Source organism: Lachnellula hyalina (genome assembly GCF_007821495.1).
Source record: "Lachnellula hyalina strain CBS 185.66 chromosome Unknown contig00311, whole genome shotgun sequence".
Classification (NCBI taxonomy): Eukaryota; Fungi; Ascomycota; class Leotiomycetes; order Helotiales; family Lachnaceae; genus Lachnellula; species Lachnellula hyalina.
Window position 1 is genome coordinate 1 of NW_022157425.1, and position 14,019 is coordinate 14,019.

General features: G+C 47.3%; 5 protein-coding genes across 5 annotated transcripts; 3 read left to right on the top strand and 2 right to left on the bottom strand.

Moving 5' to 3' along the window:
• Positions 1-157: 157 nt before the first annotated feature.
• AMT3-1 (Ammonium transporter 3 member) lies at positions 158-1,859 on the bottom strand (the record flags this gene model as incomplete). Its single annotated transcript, XM_031153958.1, has 5 exons — positions 158-473; positions 525-757; positions 807-1,124; positions 1,235-1,706; positions 1,756-1,859. 5 exons carry the CDS (start codon positions 1,857-1,859, stop codon positions 158-160), a joined length of 1,443 nt encoding a protein of 480 aa, XP_031001011.1.
• Positions 1,860-3,047: 1,188 nt separating this feature from the next.
• Positions 3,048-3,542, bottom strand: LHYA1_G009055 (uncharacterized protein; the record flags this gene model as incomplete). The annotated part of the gene is made up of 1 exon (XM_031153959.1): positions 3,048-3,542. One exon carries the CDS (start codon positions 3,540-3,542, stop codon positions 3,048-3,050), a length of 495 nt encoding a protein of 164 aa, XP_031001012.1.
• A 4,947-nt stretch (positions 3,543-8,489) lies between these two features.
• Positions 8,490-9,055, top strand: gmf1 (Actin-depolymerizing factor; the record flags this gene model as incomplete). The annotated part of the gene is made up of 2 exons (XM_031153960.1): positions 8,490-8,670; positions 8,733-9,055. Coding segments are annotated over 2 exons (504 nt in total), but the record flags the coding sequence as incomplete, so codon positions are not given.
• Positions 9,056-10,196: 1,141 nt separating this feature from the next.
• On the top strand, positions 10,197-11,387 carry lxr3_2 (L-xylulose reductase; the record flags this gene model as incomplete). The annotated part of the gene is made up of 3 exons (XM_031153961.1): positions 10,197-10,735; positions 10,914-11,086; positions 11,140-11,387. 3 exons carry the CDS (start codon positions 10,197-10,199, stop codon positions 11,385-11,387), a joined length of 960 nt encoding a protein of 319 aa, XP_031001014.1.
• Positions 11,388-12,340: 953 nt separating this feature from the next.
• PHO2 (Acid phosphatase) lies at positions 12,341-13,624 on the top strand (the record flags this gene model as incomplete). The annotated part of the gene is made up of 4 exons (XM_031153962.1): positions 12,341-12,424; positions 12,475-12,637; positions 12,688-13,313; positions 13,346-13,624. The coding sequence occupies 4 exons, from the start codon at positions 12,341-12,343 to the stop codon at positions 13,622-13,624; spliced, it is 1,152 nt and encodes a 383-aa protein (XP_031001015.1).
• Positions 13,625-14,019: the final 395 nt, after the last annotated feature.

Consider the following 14,019-nt stretch of genomic DNA (forward strand, 5'->3'; position numbering starts at 1 on the left):
TATATATATATATATATATATAGCAGCCTTATAACCTATCTCTTCATCAAGACTCTGATGGTGTGGCATGATGTCTTATAGTTATTAATTCAACTCTGCATACCCAACCATGAAACTGCAAGTGATACCTCTTCACCACAATCACGCCCTCACGTCGTCAAACTTTGATTTCGCCAGCTCTAGGACTGCTATCACTCGTCCCCACATGTGGATCATGTCCCATGGTAACACCGCCCATGCTCAACTCGCCTGGTCCTGTCTCACTTCTCTTGACGTAATGGCCAGCCAGCAAGTGCTCATGAGCTTCGCAAGGACCCAGGGCATATGCTGCCTCGCCATGAACCATGTCATCTCCAGCCATTAGCTCTTCGTCGGACATGCGAAGTGGGATGCGGCAGACGTATTTGATAAATAGCATAATCAGCGATGTCCAAACAATATTCCAACCAATGACGAACAATGCACCGACAATTCTGTAGCCCGTGTTAGAACTTGCAGGAAGCGGTTTTTGTTTGTGAACTTACTGGAGCCAAACCTGCCTCCCGTTACCGTCAATGGCTCCTCCTGCGTTGCTGATTCCGAAAGCGGCACAACCTTCTGCAGTTGCGAATAAGCCGACGCAGAAACCACCCACAGCCCCGGCAATGCAGTGGGTGTGAAAAATGCCCATAACATCATCGATCTTTCGAAAGTATGCGACCTTTTTGCCCATTACGTTCATGCTCAACCAGGGGATTGTTCCACTCGCAAATCCAATCTATCTATGATTAATCCCATGGAAGACTAGTCGGATGGAATCTACTTACGCAGATCGCTCCCCATCCAGCAACAACACCGGCTGCTGGAGTAATAGCAACGAGACCTGTAATCATCCCTTGCACCGCACCGAGCACAGATGGCTTCTTATAATATATTATGTCGCATATTGTCCAGCAAAGCAATGACATTGCCGTCGCTACGTTGGTATTAAGAACTGCCACACCAGCATCCGCACTTGCAGCATAAGGGTCCCCCCCGTTAAAGCCGTTCCAGCCAATCCATAAGATGCCTGCGCCTACGAGAACTCCCAAAACATTCGATGGACGAGTTTCTAGGCGGTCGACATCCAAACGTGGCCCAATCCACTGCAACGAATTAGTACTATGTTTCTTGTAGCACGAACAAGAGCCGAGAAGATAAAACAAGCCCCAACACAGCAGGGTGAGAGAGAAATCACAAAGAAAGGGTTGCTTACGTGCGCACCAACAAATCCCGCCGTCCCAGAGGATAAATGAATAACGTAGCCTCCAGAGTAATCAATAACCCCTCGTTGGAAGAGAAACCCACCTCCCCAGAGCGAGTAGGCGCCAATGGTATAGGAAAAAGTAATCCACAGAGGCACAAATAGCATCCAAGCTGTGAAGTTCATGCGACCAAGAAAAGCGCCAGCCATGATAACAACTGTGATTGCCGCAAAAACGAATTGGAAGTATATCATGGTGCTGAGTGGAAAGTTCTGTTGAAGACCTGCTGAAGGGAGTTCCGACTGTTTGAGCTCCTGTGCAATCGTAACAACTGGACCAGGTCGACCAGCGAAGGGTAGCATGTATATTCCGAAACCTATCTTATAGGCCCATAGAACCCAGGTTATCAACGTTGCAGCAAATGCGTAGAATGCCATGAAAGCGCTGTTGATGGCCCATTTCGACCTCATGAATCCAGCGTAGCTATTATATGTTAGATTCAGATGTGGAATATTTTCAATAGGAATCTTACAGGACCACCAGACCAGGTACACTCTGAAGTGCTACCAAGCTCCCCGCTGTGAGTTGCCAGGCATTGTCTCCAGTATCCAGCCAAGGCGTTGTGAAATTCGACATGTTTGGGTAAGCAAATGCGATGAAGCTGCTTCAATGAATTGAAACGCTCTCTGCAGAATCTGGACTTCTACAGTACCAACAAGAAATTCGCCACAGAATTTGTTTTTAATGCCCCAAAAAGCATGAGTAATTAAGGAACACGCTGGATACTTTTCGACTGAGGACTCCAAGTTTAAGGGGTTTCAAAAGCTCTTATCGCTGCTGTCTAAAATTATCCCTAGCACGGTGATCAGGCCATCCTTGAATAATGCATGAACATAACATGGCCGAAATGTGGTCGCACGCTGATAACACATGCAAGGGCGTGAAGTAGTTGTGCAACCATCTCGATTCCCACGTTTACTGCCTTACTCTTTTGGAGTTGGGCGCCGTGTTTGCGGGATTTCTGAATGACACGCCACACTCTGAGATAGCAAGAGGCTTTCACTAACAAAACGCGCACGCCGGGTTGTGCAACACCTCTCTCCATATTTGTATGTGTTCCATCAAACGTGGTTGACTTTGGCGGACCGACGAGTCTTTGGTAGGTAACGGTGTAGCTTCTAGGTCTAGGTCTAGGTCTAGCTTTAGATCTCCATGACAAGGCGTTGATACTAGCAGCTAAGTCGCTTCAAAACCTGGAGAAGTTGCTGGGATTGTCTGAATCGACGACGTCAATCGACATCTTTCCGCGGGGGTCATGCATCCGAGCAAGCCACTTTATACGCCCAATTCGCGGGTTGGGGAGATGTCTCCTATCGCCTTACACAGACTTATCTGCGGCGGCAGGATCCTCATAGAAGTGTGATGTAGTTTGCCTTGAAGTTGGGATCAACGTTGTACTTATCGTTGCAAGTGTGTACCGTCAACCAATGCTATCTTCGAATCTTATCGGCAGCCGGCTCCAATAATCCAGGGGTTGTAACAAGCTTTGCGGGGGAAAGGCACCGTTATTGGCGGTCTTGGCGGACTTGGCGAACTTTTACAGCGCCACTTTTTCCTGGAAGTTCCTTATCGCCTGCCTGCCGACTCTGGTCGAATTTGTTGTTTGATTGAGCTTCTGGCATAGTCTTTCTCGTAATTGGAGGTTGCAATTTGGCGAAGGTTTCTTCGCATAGAATGATCAAAACCTAACGCTTCTGCCATTAGAAGATTCTCATTGATTATTGATGCGATCATTTGAAAGAAACACATACCAAAAGTTATTCCTTATTCACCATCATCTTTCACGTATCCCATCCCTACCCTCCAAGAATGGAAGAGTCTCGGATCCTTCTCTAAAAGCTTCGCGAAGTCTTTAACTTCTTCAATTTCCTTAACATCTCCCTCCTTGACTCCTAGAGTAGCTAGATGAGGTTCCGAGATGCTTTCTCTCTTTAGTAGCCGCATATCTTTATACCGTAATTTCTGAGAATTTATGTTAGCCTTCTCTCTTGGAACCAGCGCAACCAGCCGATTGAGCACATCTTGCAGCTCATCTTGGCCCACATGTTGGAAACAAATCCATGAACTCACTCGTACGACTGTCTCCCACTCACTGGCATGGTTCTCCTGTCCCTCACAAAGCATGATTCCTGGATTTGCGCCTACTTTCAGAAGAACAGAGCAGTCCAGACGTTTTGCGGCTCGTGTAATAATGCCTATCTTCTTACGTGAAGTCATATGGTGTGTCTTGATGAGGATTCGCCGCAGTGCCATCGCCATTGTTGTTGCGCTGGAGAGAACAAACAAGATCGATGGCGGCGAGAACTGGAACCTTGGCGCACGTGCTCAGCCGCATATTCTGATCATGTGAATCTATGAAAAGGGGAACGGACAATGGTGTCGAGACCAAACATGAAAAAAGCCGTCTTACTCCAATGACTTAACATACATTCAAAACAAGGGTGGTGATGGTTGTCTCCAATTCAGCGGGTGCTCAAAGCGGCAGCACCTCCATTTTCTAGAGTTGGAATTCACTATCGTTCCCAAAAACTCTCCACGAGACAAACTTCTCTGGAAAGTTTCTTATCTACTGACAACTTCCTTTACTTTCTGCTCATATGGTTTACACAGTGCTCTTGCCTGTAGTCTCATATCTTGAGCTCAAGATTCACCTGGCAAAAGTGCTTAGCGACTTCACTCCAATATCTCGTCTCCCTATGCTCTCTTCTCAAGCCAACTTCATGTTCTACGCACTTTTTCCAAACGTCTAGAAATGAAATTGAAATAAGACCCTAGTCTTTTAGTTCTCTTTTGTGGGAAACAACTGTCCCATTCACTATTCTACTCCACAACCTTCAACTTCATTCCTGAGAATTCTCTATCTTCACCCTCTTAACTTCGGTAACCGCTTTACAACTTACTGGAACTTAATTGCTACCATTCACCATCCTTGGTAACAAAAATTCGAGTTCGACCTCTTCAATCCAAATTCAACATTTCAAGTCGTTCCTCTTCACAAGGGCAGCCTACGTCTCGTTAGCCTCCTTCGTTGGAAGATTAGCCCAACACGGTATCCCGATCTCTACACTGATAGTCAGAGACTCACAGGATCAAGATGTCGCCTAAAAAGTCCAAATCGCCCAGGGAGCCTGGAGAAGTTGGAGGACCAAATTCCAAGAAATGTGGCGTTCGGTGAGGTATTCGTTGTTCCGAATTTCTAGCACCAACTAATGAAAGCAGTAAATGGATCCATGCCGGTCTTTATAAAGATCCACATGGTTTGCTTTCTAATAAACCTCATCATACATCGCTAACACAACTTAGGAAACACCAAAAACATTTGGTACGCAATTAAAAAGCTTAAGCGTGAACGAACCAAAATCATATACGCAGCGAGTAACCAGGGTACTGCTTTGGGTAACTATGGCGTGGGACTTAACAAGAAAGATCTGATCACCTGGGATGATCATTTCAGCGAGAACTGGGAGGGCTTTCTCACTGCAGATGGCCAGTGGGGAAACGGAGTAGCTACCCGGGGTCGCAAAGTTCAAATGGATGCGTTGAAGCGTATGTATGCGGACCCGAGATTCAGAGACCCTTTTCCAACTGGCAAGTCCGGCTCAATTGGATCTTTCGTCAATGTCATACACCCACCTGAAGGCGTTGGAGTCAGGCCAGAGAACCCGCGAGGTAAATGCTACCGAAGGACCAAGATTCCACTGAGCTGCGCCCACATAAAGCCAGATGCATACAAAGAAATAGACCCGGACGCTTTCAGAGTGATTATGCAGTTCCTCAGCGGCGAGTTGGCAAACCGTGGTGGAAACAATAATCAGAGTGGGTTTGAACGTTTACAAATTGATAGAGCAGAATCTGCTTTCCATGAACATGGATTTAGGATCAACCGAGATGCTGCAGAGAGAGCTAGCCAAGATGTCCGAACCGGAAGGGTCAATACTCTCATCAACTCCAATGCTTGGGGAGACCATCCGCCTTTGAGAGTGGATCGATATAAGGGTAAGCGGGTCACAAGATTAATCAAGAAGATGTGGAAGGCCCTGGCAAGTCCAGACCGTGATGATGATGAATCTGATCGCGAGGACGATAATGAAAGCGACGACGATCAACCAAACGATAGTAACGACGAGGACACGGATGATGACTCTGGCGATGACGATGGTAATCAGAACAGCCGATGGATGGAGAATAGGAAAGGAAAGCAACCTTCGAAAGAGAACAAACCAACTGAAAGTCCAAGGAAAGCCGGCAGAAATAGAAGAGGCTGGCAACGACCCTTCATTGATGTGGAGGGGGAGGACGAGGACGAGGACGAGGTTGTGCGTCGCCCTATCTATAAATTCTCTTGAGAAAACAGCTAACGAATCTAAGGACGACCCGGAGGATAGTGAGTTCGAACGAGAATTGCTAAAGGGACTGCTTGCTGCCAATTTGGAAATGGCAAATGAGTATCTTCGTCCGACCCCGGAGGTTGGTGAGGCAGGACCTTCCAAGTGGCATCGGGCTGTGAGCGTCGTTGATTCCGTAAGTAAACATATGAGAACGCGAGAATTCATATTAATTGATATAGGATGAGGAGACCGGTGATGTTTCTAATGATCGCGACGCCGATGGAGATAATCCCCCACGACCTGCCCCGGTTTTTAATCAGCTCAGGTCTCTACATATGGAGACGATGATGCACGGCTCTGCACTTACACCGCCGTCTGAAGCTCCTACAAGCGACGTCGATAGAGATCCAATCCCTCCTGTCATTCGTCGCAGTTCAAGACTATCGAGTCCGGCCATCACCATCTCTGACGATGCGAGACCACCGCCTACATACCTCGGCAGTCCTAGGGAGACTGGTTCTGGTTCCAAGAGACCTAGTCCCATCGACGTAAGTATCCCACCAGTCTTGAATATGATCATCCTCTGACTCCAGTAGGTGGAGGGTGAAGATGAGCCGGATACACGACGCGAGTTATCCCCAAAAAGAGTAAAATCGGAAGATCCCTTCATGTGGGTCAAACACGAGAACGAAGCCGAGATCATTATCATCTTAGATGATGACGAGGAGGTAAGTCCATCACTTCTACTCTTCAGGCTTAAAAGTAACTCGAGTGCAGGAGACAGATACCACGGCCAAGGCGGCGGCTGCCGCCAAGGACATGGTCACGTTCACCGGCACTGGTACTGATGACGACCCGTTTACCATCGACGACTGAGCATGACAGGCGCTTATGTCTTGTGGGAAAGTCTCAGGAGCTGATGTTCCATTCCCTCCTGAGCAAACAATTGCGTGCTCCGCTGGAACCTAAATTCCGTTTCACGGGCTCGCTACCCCCCTCCTAAAATCTTCTCCAGCCGGAAACGGCCAAGCATTCTCTACACCATGTATTATCATTCTATCCTCCCATGAACCACAATCATCTATCAAGAAAACTAGCACCAACGTACAAGACAATCCCCCAATCCCCTCTCCCCTCACCCCCAAAATAAACATGCAAACCATACCTCATATTTACACCAAAATTTCAGCACCGCACAAATTTACACGTTTTCATTCGTTTCTAATTCAAATTCTATTCTTAGGAGGCTTTTCATAATCGCACTTGCGGGGCCGCCCAGGCAGGGCTTATACATAATCCAGAACGAATCTCAAACAAAAACATTATAAACGTGGGAAATACCATGCTACGATTTGAAGAAAAGTGACGGCCAACTACCTTACACAAGAACAAACATAGAAAGAGAAAAAATGGGCGAGGGTGCGATACTCTGCAAATCAATGGCGCGCATATCGGAACAGGGTTTGTTTATTGATATAACTCGCTAAAGCAATTTTACTCCCCTTTTCACTACCCACCACCCACCATATTCCATTCTCTCAACTCTTATATTCACCGCCCGCTGGTTAATCCAAATAAGGCCCGGCCCAGACTTTTTGTTGCACGTCGCATTGAATGTGACGTTGATATAAGGTTTCGGTAAATGCTCAAAAGATGAGATGAAGATATATCTCCCCAGTTCCGCCGGTGGGTTATTGCCAAAGAGGGAATGGTTCACATGTTCGCGCTAAGGAATGATATAAAAACCTGAATGTTTTGGGCTACCTCGGCCGTATTGTAGCTTGCGCACCACCCTCTCGTTCCTTTCACCTGCTTTCTTGGAGAGCTGCTTCATAGCATCCGTGATGTATTTCGAGGCCACAAGGCAGGGTTTTGCCAGTAATTCGTGGTCAGGATCACTTCTTTTTTGGCGCGAACAACGATATTAGACATGTGTCTCATGATATCAGGGACTCTGCAAAGGAATCTATTAGAGGCTTCTTTGGATCCTCTCATATGTGGAGGTTTATACTGAAATCGCTGTAAAGGGAATGACCCCGTAAATTCCCATCAATGGCGGGCTGACCATACACCTTGATACACTATTGTCGATAGTACATAAGACATTATGGTACAACTGCTGAGTTGTTAGTTTTGAAGCAATTTCGGTTGATACGCAGAGCTTACTCGTAGAAACAACTCACTAGGCTGTGTTGGGCCGTGATGTTGTCTCGATGAGCTTTGGCCGTGTTCGGGCTCTCCATTTCTCCTGCTGCATCCCTTAGTATGACTACTTCCAGGCTTGTCTGGGTGTCATATTGTGTTCCCGAGCAAGCAGCGAAGAGACGCTTTCGTTGCTCGTATAGAGTCGAAGAATGTAATGGCAAGATTTTGGACCTGAAGTGTGATTCTCAGGGCGGATGGAGTGGGTAGACGGGGACTTTTATAACATTGGGCATTGAAGTCGTTGTTAGAGAAGTAGAGAAAAGAACAATCTTATTATACCACATTAGTATATGATATAAAAGAGCAAGAAAGAGGGCCAAGTTGATAACCGTCAACTTATTAACGTTAGGTGGATCACAGCCCTTCCCTTTGCTGTTATCGTCTCGGATCGATCTCCCAGCATGATGGGAAACCCCTGCACTTGGACTATAGTCGGGAAAGCCTTGAGCACATCTATATCTATACTCGAGTATTGAAATCAAGATGAAATATGTACCTACATAGGTACGAGTACTTAGGTGGGTAAGCTCGTACTGTACCAAAGGACGTGGCATGCAACACGTGGGATTCTTCTGATTAGATAAGATCGATTAGGCGAGAGCGAAGTGGCATGCGCATATCGACAATCTGGCTAAGACGACCCCGCCAAGCAGCATCAACAGCTATTCGCAGATCTGCTCTGCATAACAACATCAACCATGGTACAACCCGCTTGTTCTGCTATGAAAAGGATGAAACTGATCTCTCCCAGTCTTCCGAATCCAGACTCTACACCTTCTCTCAAGAGAGTAAAGACCACCTGCGAAAGTTCCGCCTGGGTACCTCCCGCGCAAATGACCCGCAAGCCGTGATCTGTATGTTCGTCTCTCTACCCCTCCTTCCTCAACTCAACTTCTCCTTTCTAATAGATCTGCAGACATGATCGATAAACACACCCTCGAAATTAAGCAAGACCAAGACAAGACCGTATACACAAATCTCGAAGAGATAGCCGACGACCTGCCCGACCACTCTCCCCGTTTTGTCCTCCTCTCCTACCCCCTCACACTGCCATCAGGCCGAATGTCAGTACCATACGTGCTGCTATATTATCTACCTGTTACGTGTAATGCCGAGTTAAGGATGCTATATGCGGGAGCCAAGGAGCTGATGCGGAATACGGCTGAGGTGGGCAAGGTGATTGAGATAGATTCTGCGGACGACATGGAGGAGTTGCCGGCGAAGTTAGGTGCGGCTTAGGCTCAGATATCTAATCTTCTGATCTGCGGTTGTGGGTTTCCCCTGGAATGTGCCTTTTGTATCTCCGTCGGATAAGTTGTGCTTTGCGTTTCTAGTTGACTTCTAGGACATTCGTCGAACTCCCCTGCCTCTCCAATTATCGTTTATTTAGTCTACATCTGCACCACCTCTTTCTTGCTACGACATCTCCTAATGAATTAAACTTCGGCTCTGCTTTTATGTCTATCGCAACTAGAAGAGCGCAAGCGCATCTCCAGTGAGGCTATTGCGCCTTATATGTTCTTCATTTTGTCCTTCCTAAAAGATCATTCTACCAAGGCAGCGACGGTCCGCAAGACATCTCATATAAGCTGCTAAGCTAGAATTTGAATTCACCGGGAAATATTAGACGGCAAGGGCTGTTACACGTGATCACTCCCCCCTAAAACCCTGGCAAGGCAGTGCAGCTATTGGCGGAATCCGGCTATTTTCTCCGCCTGTAGTCTGGAACAATCTACTCGGTGACACTTGTACCTATGCACCATATCCTGCCTCCAGTGTACCAGGCCCTTTGCCCCGCTAATCCTCGTACTTCGTGCAACGAAGCAGTAGGCGGCAAGTACCAAGCCTTATTTTTCCTCGTTCAAATTGCACATAGCACACAGCAAAGCCAATGAGGCCCTCTGACTCGGGTCATGTACTGATTGGGAGATGCATCCGTAAGTTAAAGCCCGTTGACCTCTTGCAGCTGCTGCGTAGTCATACATCGTCCTTCCAGTGCTTGCTGATACTCCAGGAGCCATTACCCCGCCGTGGGGTCCACATGTCAAAGCATCTAGGATCTCCACTCCTATGCGCCCCAATTGACCACAAGCACTGGACGCTTTAGATATGTGAGGTAAATCAGGGTCTATGCATTACCTGGGCTTCCGTTGTATCACCGAAAACCCGGTTGCGCGACGACTTCACCCGATCTTGATGGATGTCCATATTCGGCCCGGTTCTAACCAGGTTTATATCAAAAGGCTCTTCTCCCCCAAGATGCTCTGCTCTGCAGCTATATATTGACCGGCCATTTCAGCGAGCTCTGTGGAGAGATAGACCAAGACTTCTAAACACGCTTTTTACTTTGCAAGTTTCACTCCCATACACTTTTCTTTCAATGGCAGACGAAGCTATGAACGAAGGGAACTTTTCCCATAACAACACCGTAGCACCCACAGTTCACCGTGTGCTTCCACTTTTCTCCCTCGTAGGCCGAACAGCCATTGTCTCTGGCGCTGGAGCAGGTATAGGTCTAGCTGTCGCGGAGGCGTTGGCAGAAGCAGGAGCGAATGTAGCAATATGGTACAACAGCAACAAGAAAGCCATAGAAGAAGCAGAGAAAATTGAGAAGGAATATGGCGTCAAATGTACGTGTATCCCACCCTTGCTTCAAAGTTCGCATCTGATTGGGGCGCATATACTAAATTTGGTGGGCGGCTCAGGTAAGGCCTACCAAGTGGACGTCACTTCGTATGAAGCTATCGCTGCGATTACGGACGAAGTTATTCGGGAATTCAATGGTAGACTCGATGTTTTCGTGGCCAATTCTGGTATTCCCTGGACTCAAGGCGCTGCTCTTGATGGCGAGCTGGACCATTACCATAAAATCATGAAGACGGATATCGACAGTGCATTCTACTGCGCTCGTGTAGCTGGGTAAGCCTACTTTCATACTGACCTTCCATCTTTTTTCCAGGCAAGATAAGAGCTTGGGAGCCTTCTCCGGAGCCATTAGTTGTTTTTGTCCTTGTATGATAGCTCTTGAGGCAGCTCCGAGGCCCTGATTCCCTTACTAATTTTCCGTATCTACAATGCTAATCCTTTGGCTCAAAAGGCTACACTGGAGACGGCAAAAGAAAGAACAAACCACAATTGACGGCAAACCATTCGCGCCAGCCTTCCGAGAAGGTAGCTTTGTAGCAACAGGGAGTATAAGCGGAACAATCGTCAACATCCCTCAATTGCAAGCTGCCTACAATGCCGCCAAAGCAGCTGTTATTCATCTCTGTGAGGCCCCTTCCCTACACTCTCAATTTCCTACATCTAACTCTGATATCTAGGCAAATCTTTGGCCGTCGAGTGGGTAGGTTTCGCCAGAGCGAACACGGTATCACCGGGATACATCTCGACGGAAATCCTGAGCTTTGCTCCCAGCCCTCTGCATAAAATCTGGCAGGATAAGACGCCAATGGGGAGAGAAGGTCAGGCGCATGAGTTGAAAGGTGCCTTTCTGTATCTTGCTTCTGATGCTGCGAGTTATACCACGGGCGCGGATATCGTTATTGATGGAGGATACTCTCTTCCATAGAGGATGGGAAGCGGAATTTACTGAAGATGATAAGACACATAGTTCACGGCCTTGGTTAAGCATGTATACGGATAGCTCTCGCAATTCCGTTACCTTTGATAATATGAAGTATGAAGTGTCTTCGTGCAAGTTACGTCCAAAATCATGCCAGGAAATCCTCGTTTTCACATCCATGTATATACGCCTGGATTTACCCAATCGCGCCATAAATGCAGTTTACTAACGACGGGTAATTATGTAGACTCGGGTGTAGCCCGACGGCTCCGCGGCTAATGTAGGGAGGCTTTGAGGCTGAAATAGGTCTTGTTTAAGGCTGATAGCAGGTGGCAGATCTTTGGGGCAAATGAGATGCATGAGATTCCACTAGTTTACAAAACGACAGACTAGAAATAGATAACATACTTGGGGTTCCCTTTCAGTTTCGTCTCGTATTATCTCTCACTAGTATCCGTAAACTCGTCACGTGGCTCAGCAATATTACCAACCCTTTCTTTTCTTACAATAGCAAATATTGTGAAATCTAAGGTAGTCTATTGGACTAGTAATACAAGTCGGGCGGTTCCTTCCTCTAAAATATTGCTCACACGACCACTTTCCCTCCCGGGAATAATGGCACGTGACAAGACAGATAAGGAACTTGCGCTTCGCCCAAAAGCGAAGGTGAAGAGATGTCAACTGCTCTTCTGCATGGGAATTTACGTTGATAGCTTCGACACCGCTGCTAGAGATGCAGGAACACTGGAGACGATTGTCGGACTCCTGCGTCCGTTGGGACGGAAGAGCCAATTACAATGAAACAATGGAAAGAAGCAAACATCAAGGTAAGGCGTAGCTCCGAAGCTCGGGTCCGTGGCCGAAAGCTTCGAGATAAAAGGTGCAAGTACAAGTAGATTGGAGATCTCCCCTCCCCTCTTTCCTTGTAGCTTGTGCGTATTTCCTCTACTCTACTCAAGATGCGGTTCTTTCGACCCTCGTTCTTCATTGGGGCTTCTGCTTCTGTTTACACTGCTGTCAATGGCCTGAATATCCTGATCTCCGTGAGTCTACCCCACCCATAAGCTTCAAGAAAGCATGCTAACAACACCAGAACGATGATGGGTTCGGAACTGCTAATATTCGGGAGCGCTACAAGGCCATGAAGGCTTTTGGGCACAATGTCTATATTGTGGCCAGTGTCACAAATCAAAGTGGAATGGGTGGAATATCAACGTATACTAAGGACAGGAATCTCACCAGTGATAGCGAATTTGGTATGTCGCAATAAACTATTTTATACATATTTACTCACGGTTGCGAAAAGGCATTGTCAAGAAAGGAGCGAACTCAATTGGAACCGACCCGAATGATAGCCACATATGGTATTTCAATGGAACGCCTTCTTCATGTGTCCAGGTAGCCTTAGACTATGTCCTCCCTCGATACACAAACCTTACAACCTTCGATCTCGTCCTGTCTGGTCCCAACTATGGTTGGAATCTCGGGCCCTTCCTCTATACACTCGCAGGTACTCTGGGGGCTACATACACAGCCGTGGAGCGAGGCATACCTGCAATCGGCATATCAGGAGGCTATAGCGTGCAAACACCATACTACGATGTAAACACGACGACGAAAGCGGGTTTGAAGGACCCTGCCACAATTATGGCACAATTGAGTGCAAACTTGGCGCAGCAACTGATCAACAGTATAGCAGCACAGGGAGGTGGCCCTCTGTTACCACTGGGATATGGAATCAACCTCAACATACCATATATCACCTCTTTCACCAACGACTCCTGCGTCAATCCTCCTTTCATCCAAACTCGAATGACAGGGGGTGCAGATGTAGATTACGCTGCGTTTAACGAGACGACTGGTCTATTTTCCTACCAGAATCTGGTCGAGCCGGGTACAAATCAATGCATCAACGGAGACTGCAGTCTCCTGGTGAAACTGATATCCTGAATGTCGGATGTCAGTCTGCTGTTAGTGTCTTTACAGTCGATTACGATGCACCTATCGGCGGTGCTTGCAAGTCTGGTCCGGATGTCAGGAGTTGGTTGGCGCCTTTGGTGCAGTATGCAAATTCGACGAATTTGGTGGGTGGTTTGAATGGGACTTCTACGGCGAACGCTACAGTGAGCACAGCACCTGTGCCAAGTGCGAGCATCAGCGCAATTGCTTCAAGTGGTGGTTTGAAAATATCGGCTTCTGGTGCTGCGTTGATGATGGGCTTTGCGGCGATAATGCTTATATAAGAATTATTATATTACTCAGGTCCCTCCCGGGCATCGCTCTGGGATTTACAGGCGGCTCTGGATCTTCCGAGAACCTTTGCTGATGAAGGCGGAGGATATGGTCTAGCCAAAAAATAATTAATGCATCCCTCACACATTACATCTCTCAAATTTTCACATTCAGTACTCGCAAAAGCAACGTTTTGTGCGCCTATCAAGTTTGATTAATTACTCTACAGGGAGTGGTATACCTTTGGTGTTCCCTTGCTGATCTTGAAGGATTTCTGGGACACGACTACGTTCCAAGTGTAGTGGCTACCGGTCCATTATTGGCCGTCGTTGCAGTGGCAGAGGCACGTTAAGGCTGGTTCCTCTAGGTAAGTCTTTTCGTTGGCTGATGGCTGGGATATGGGGAG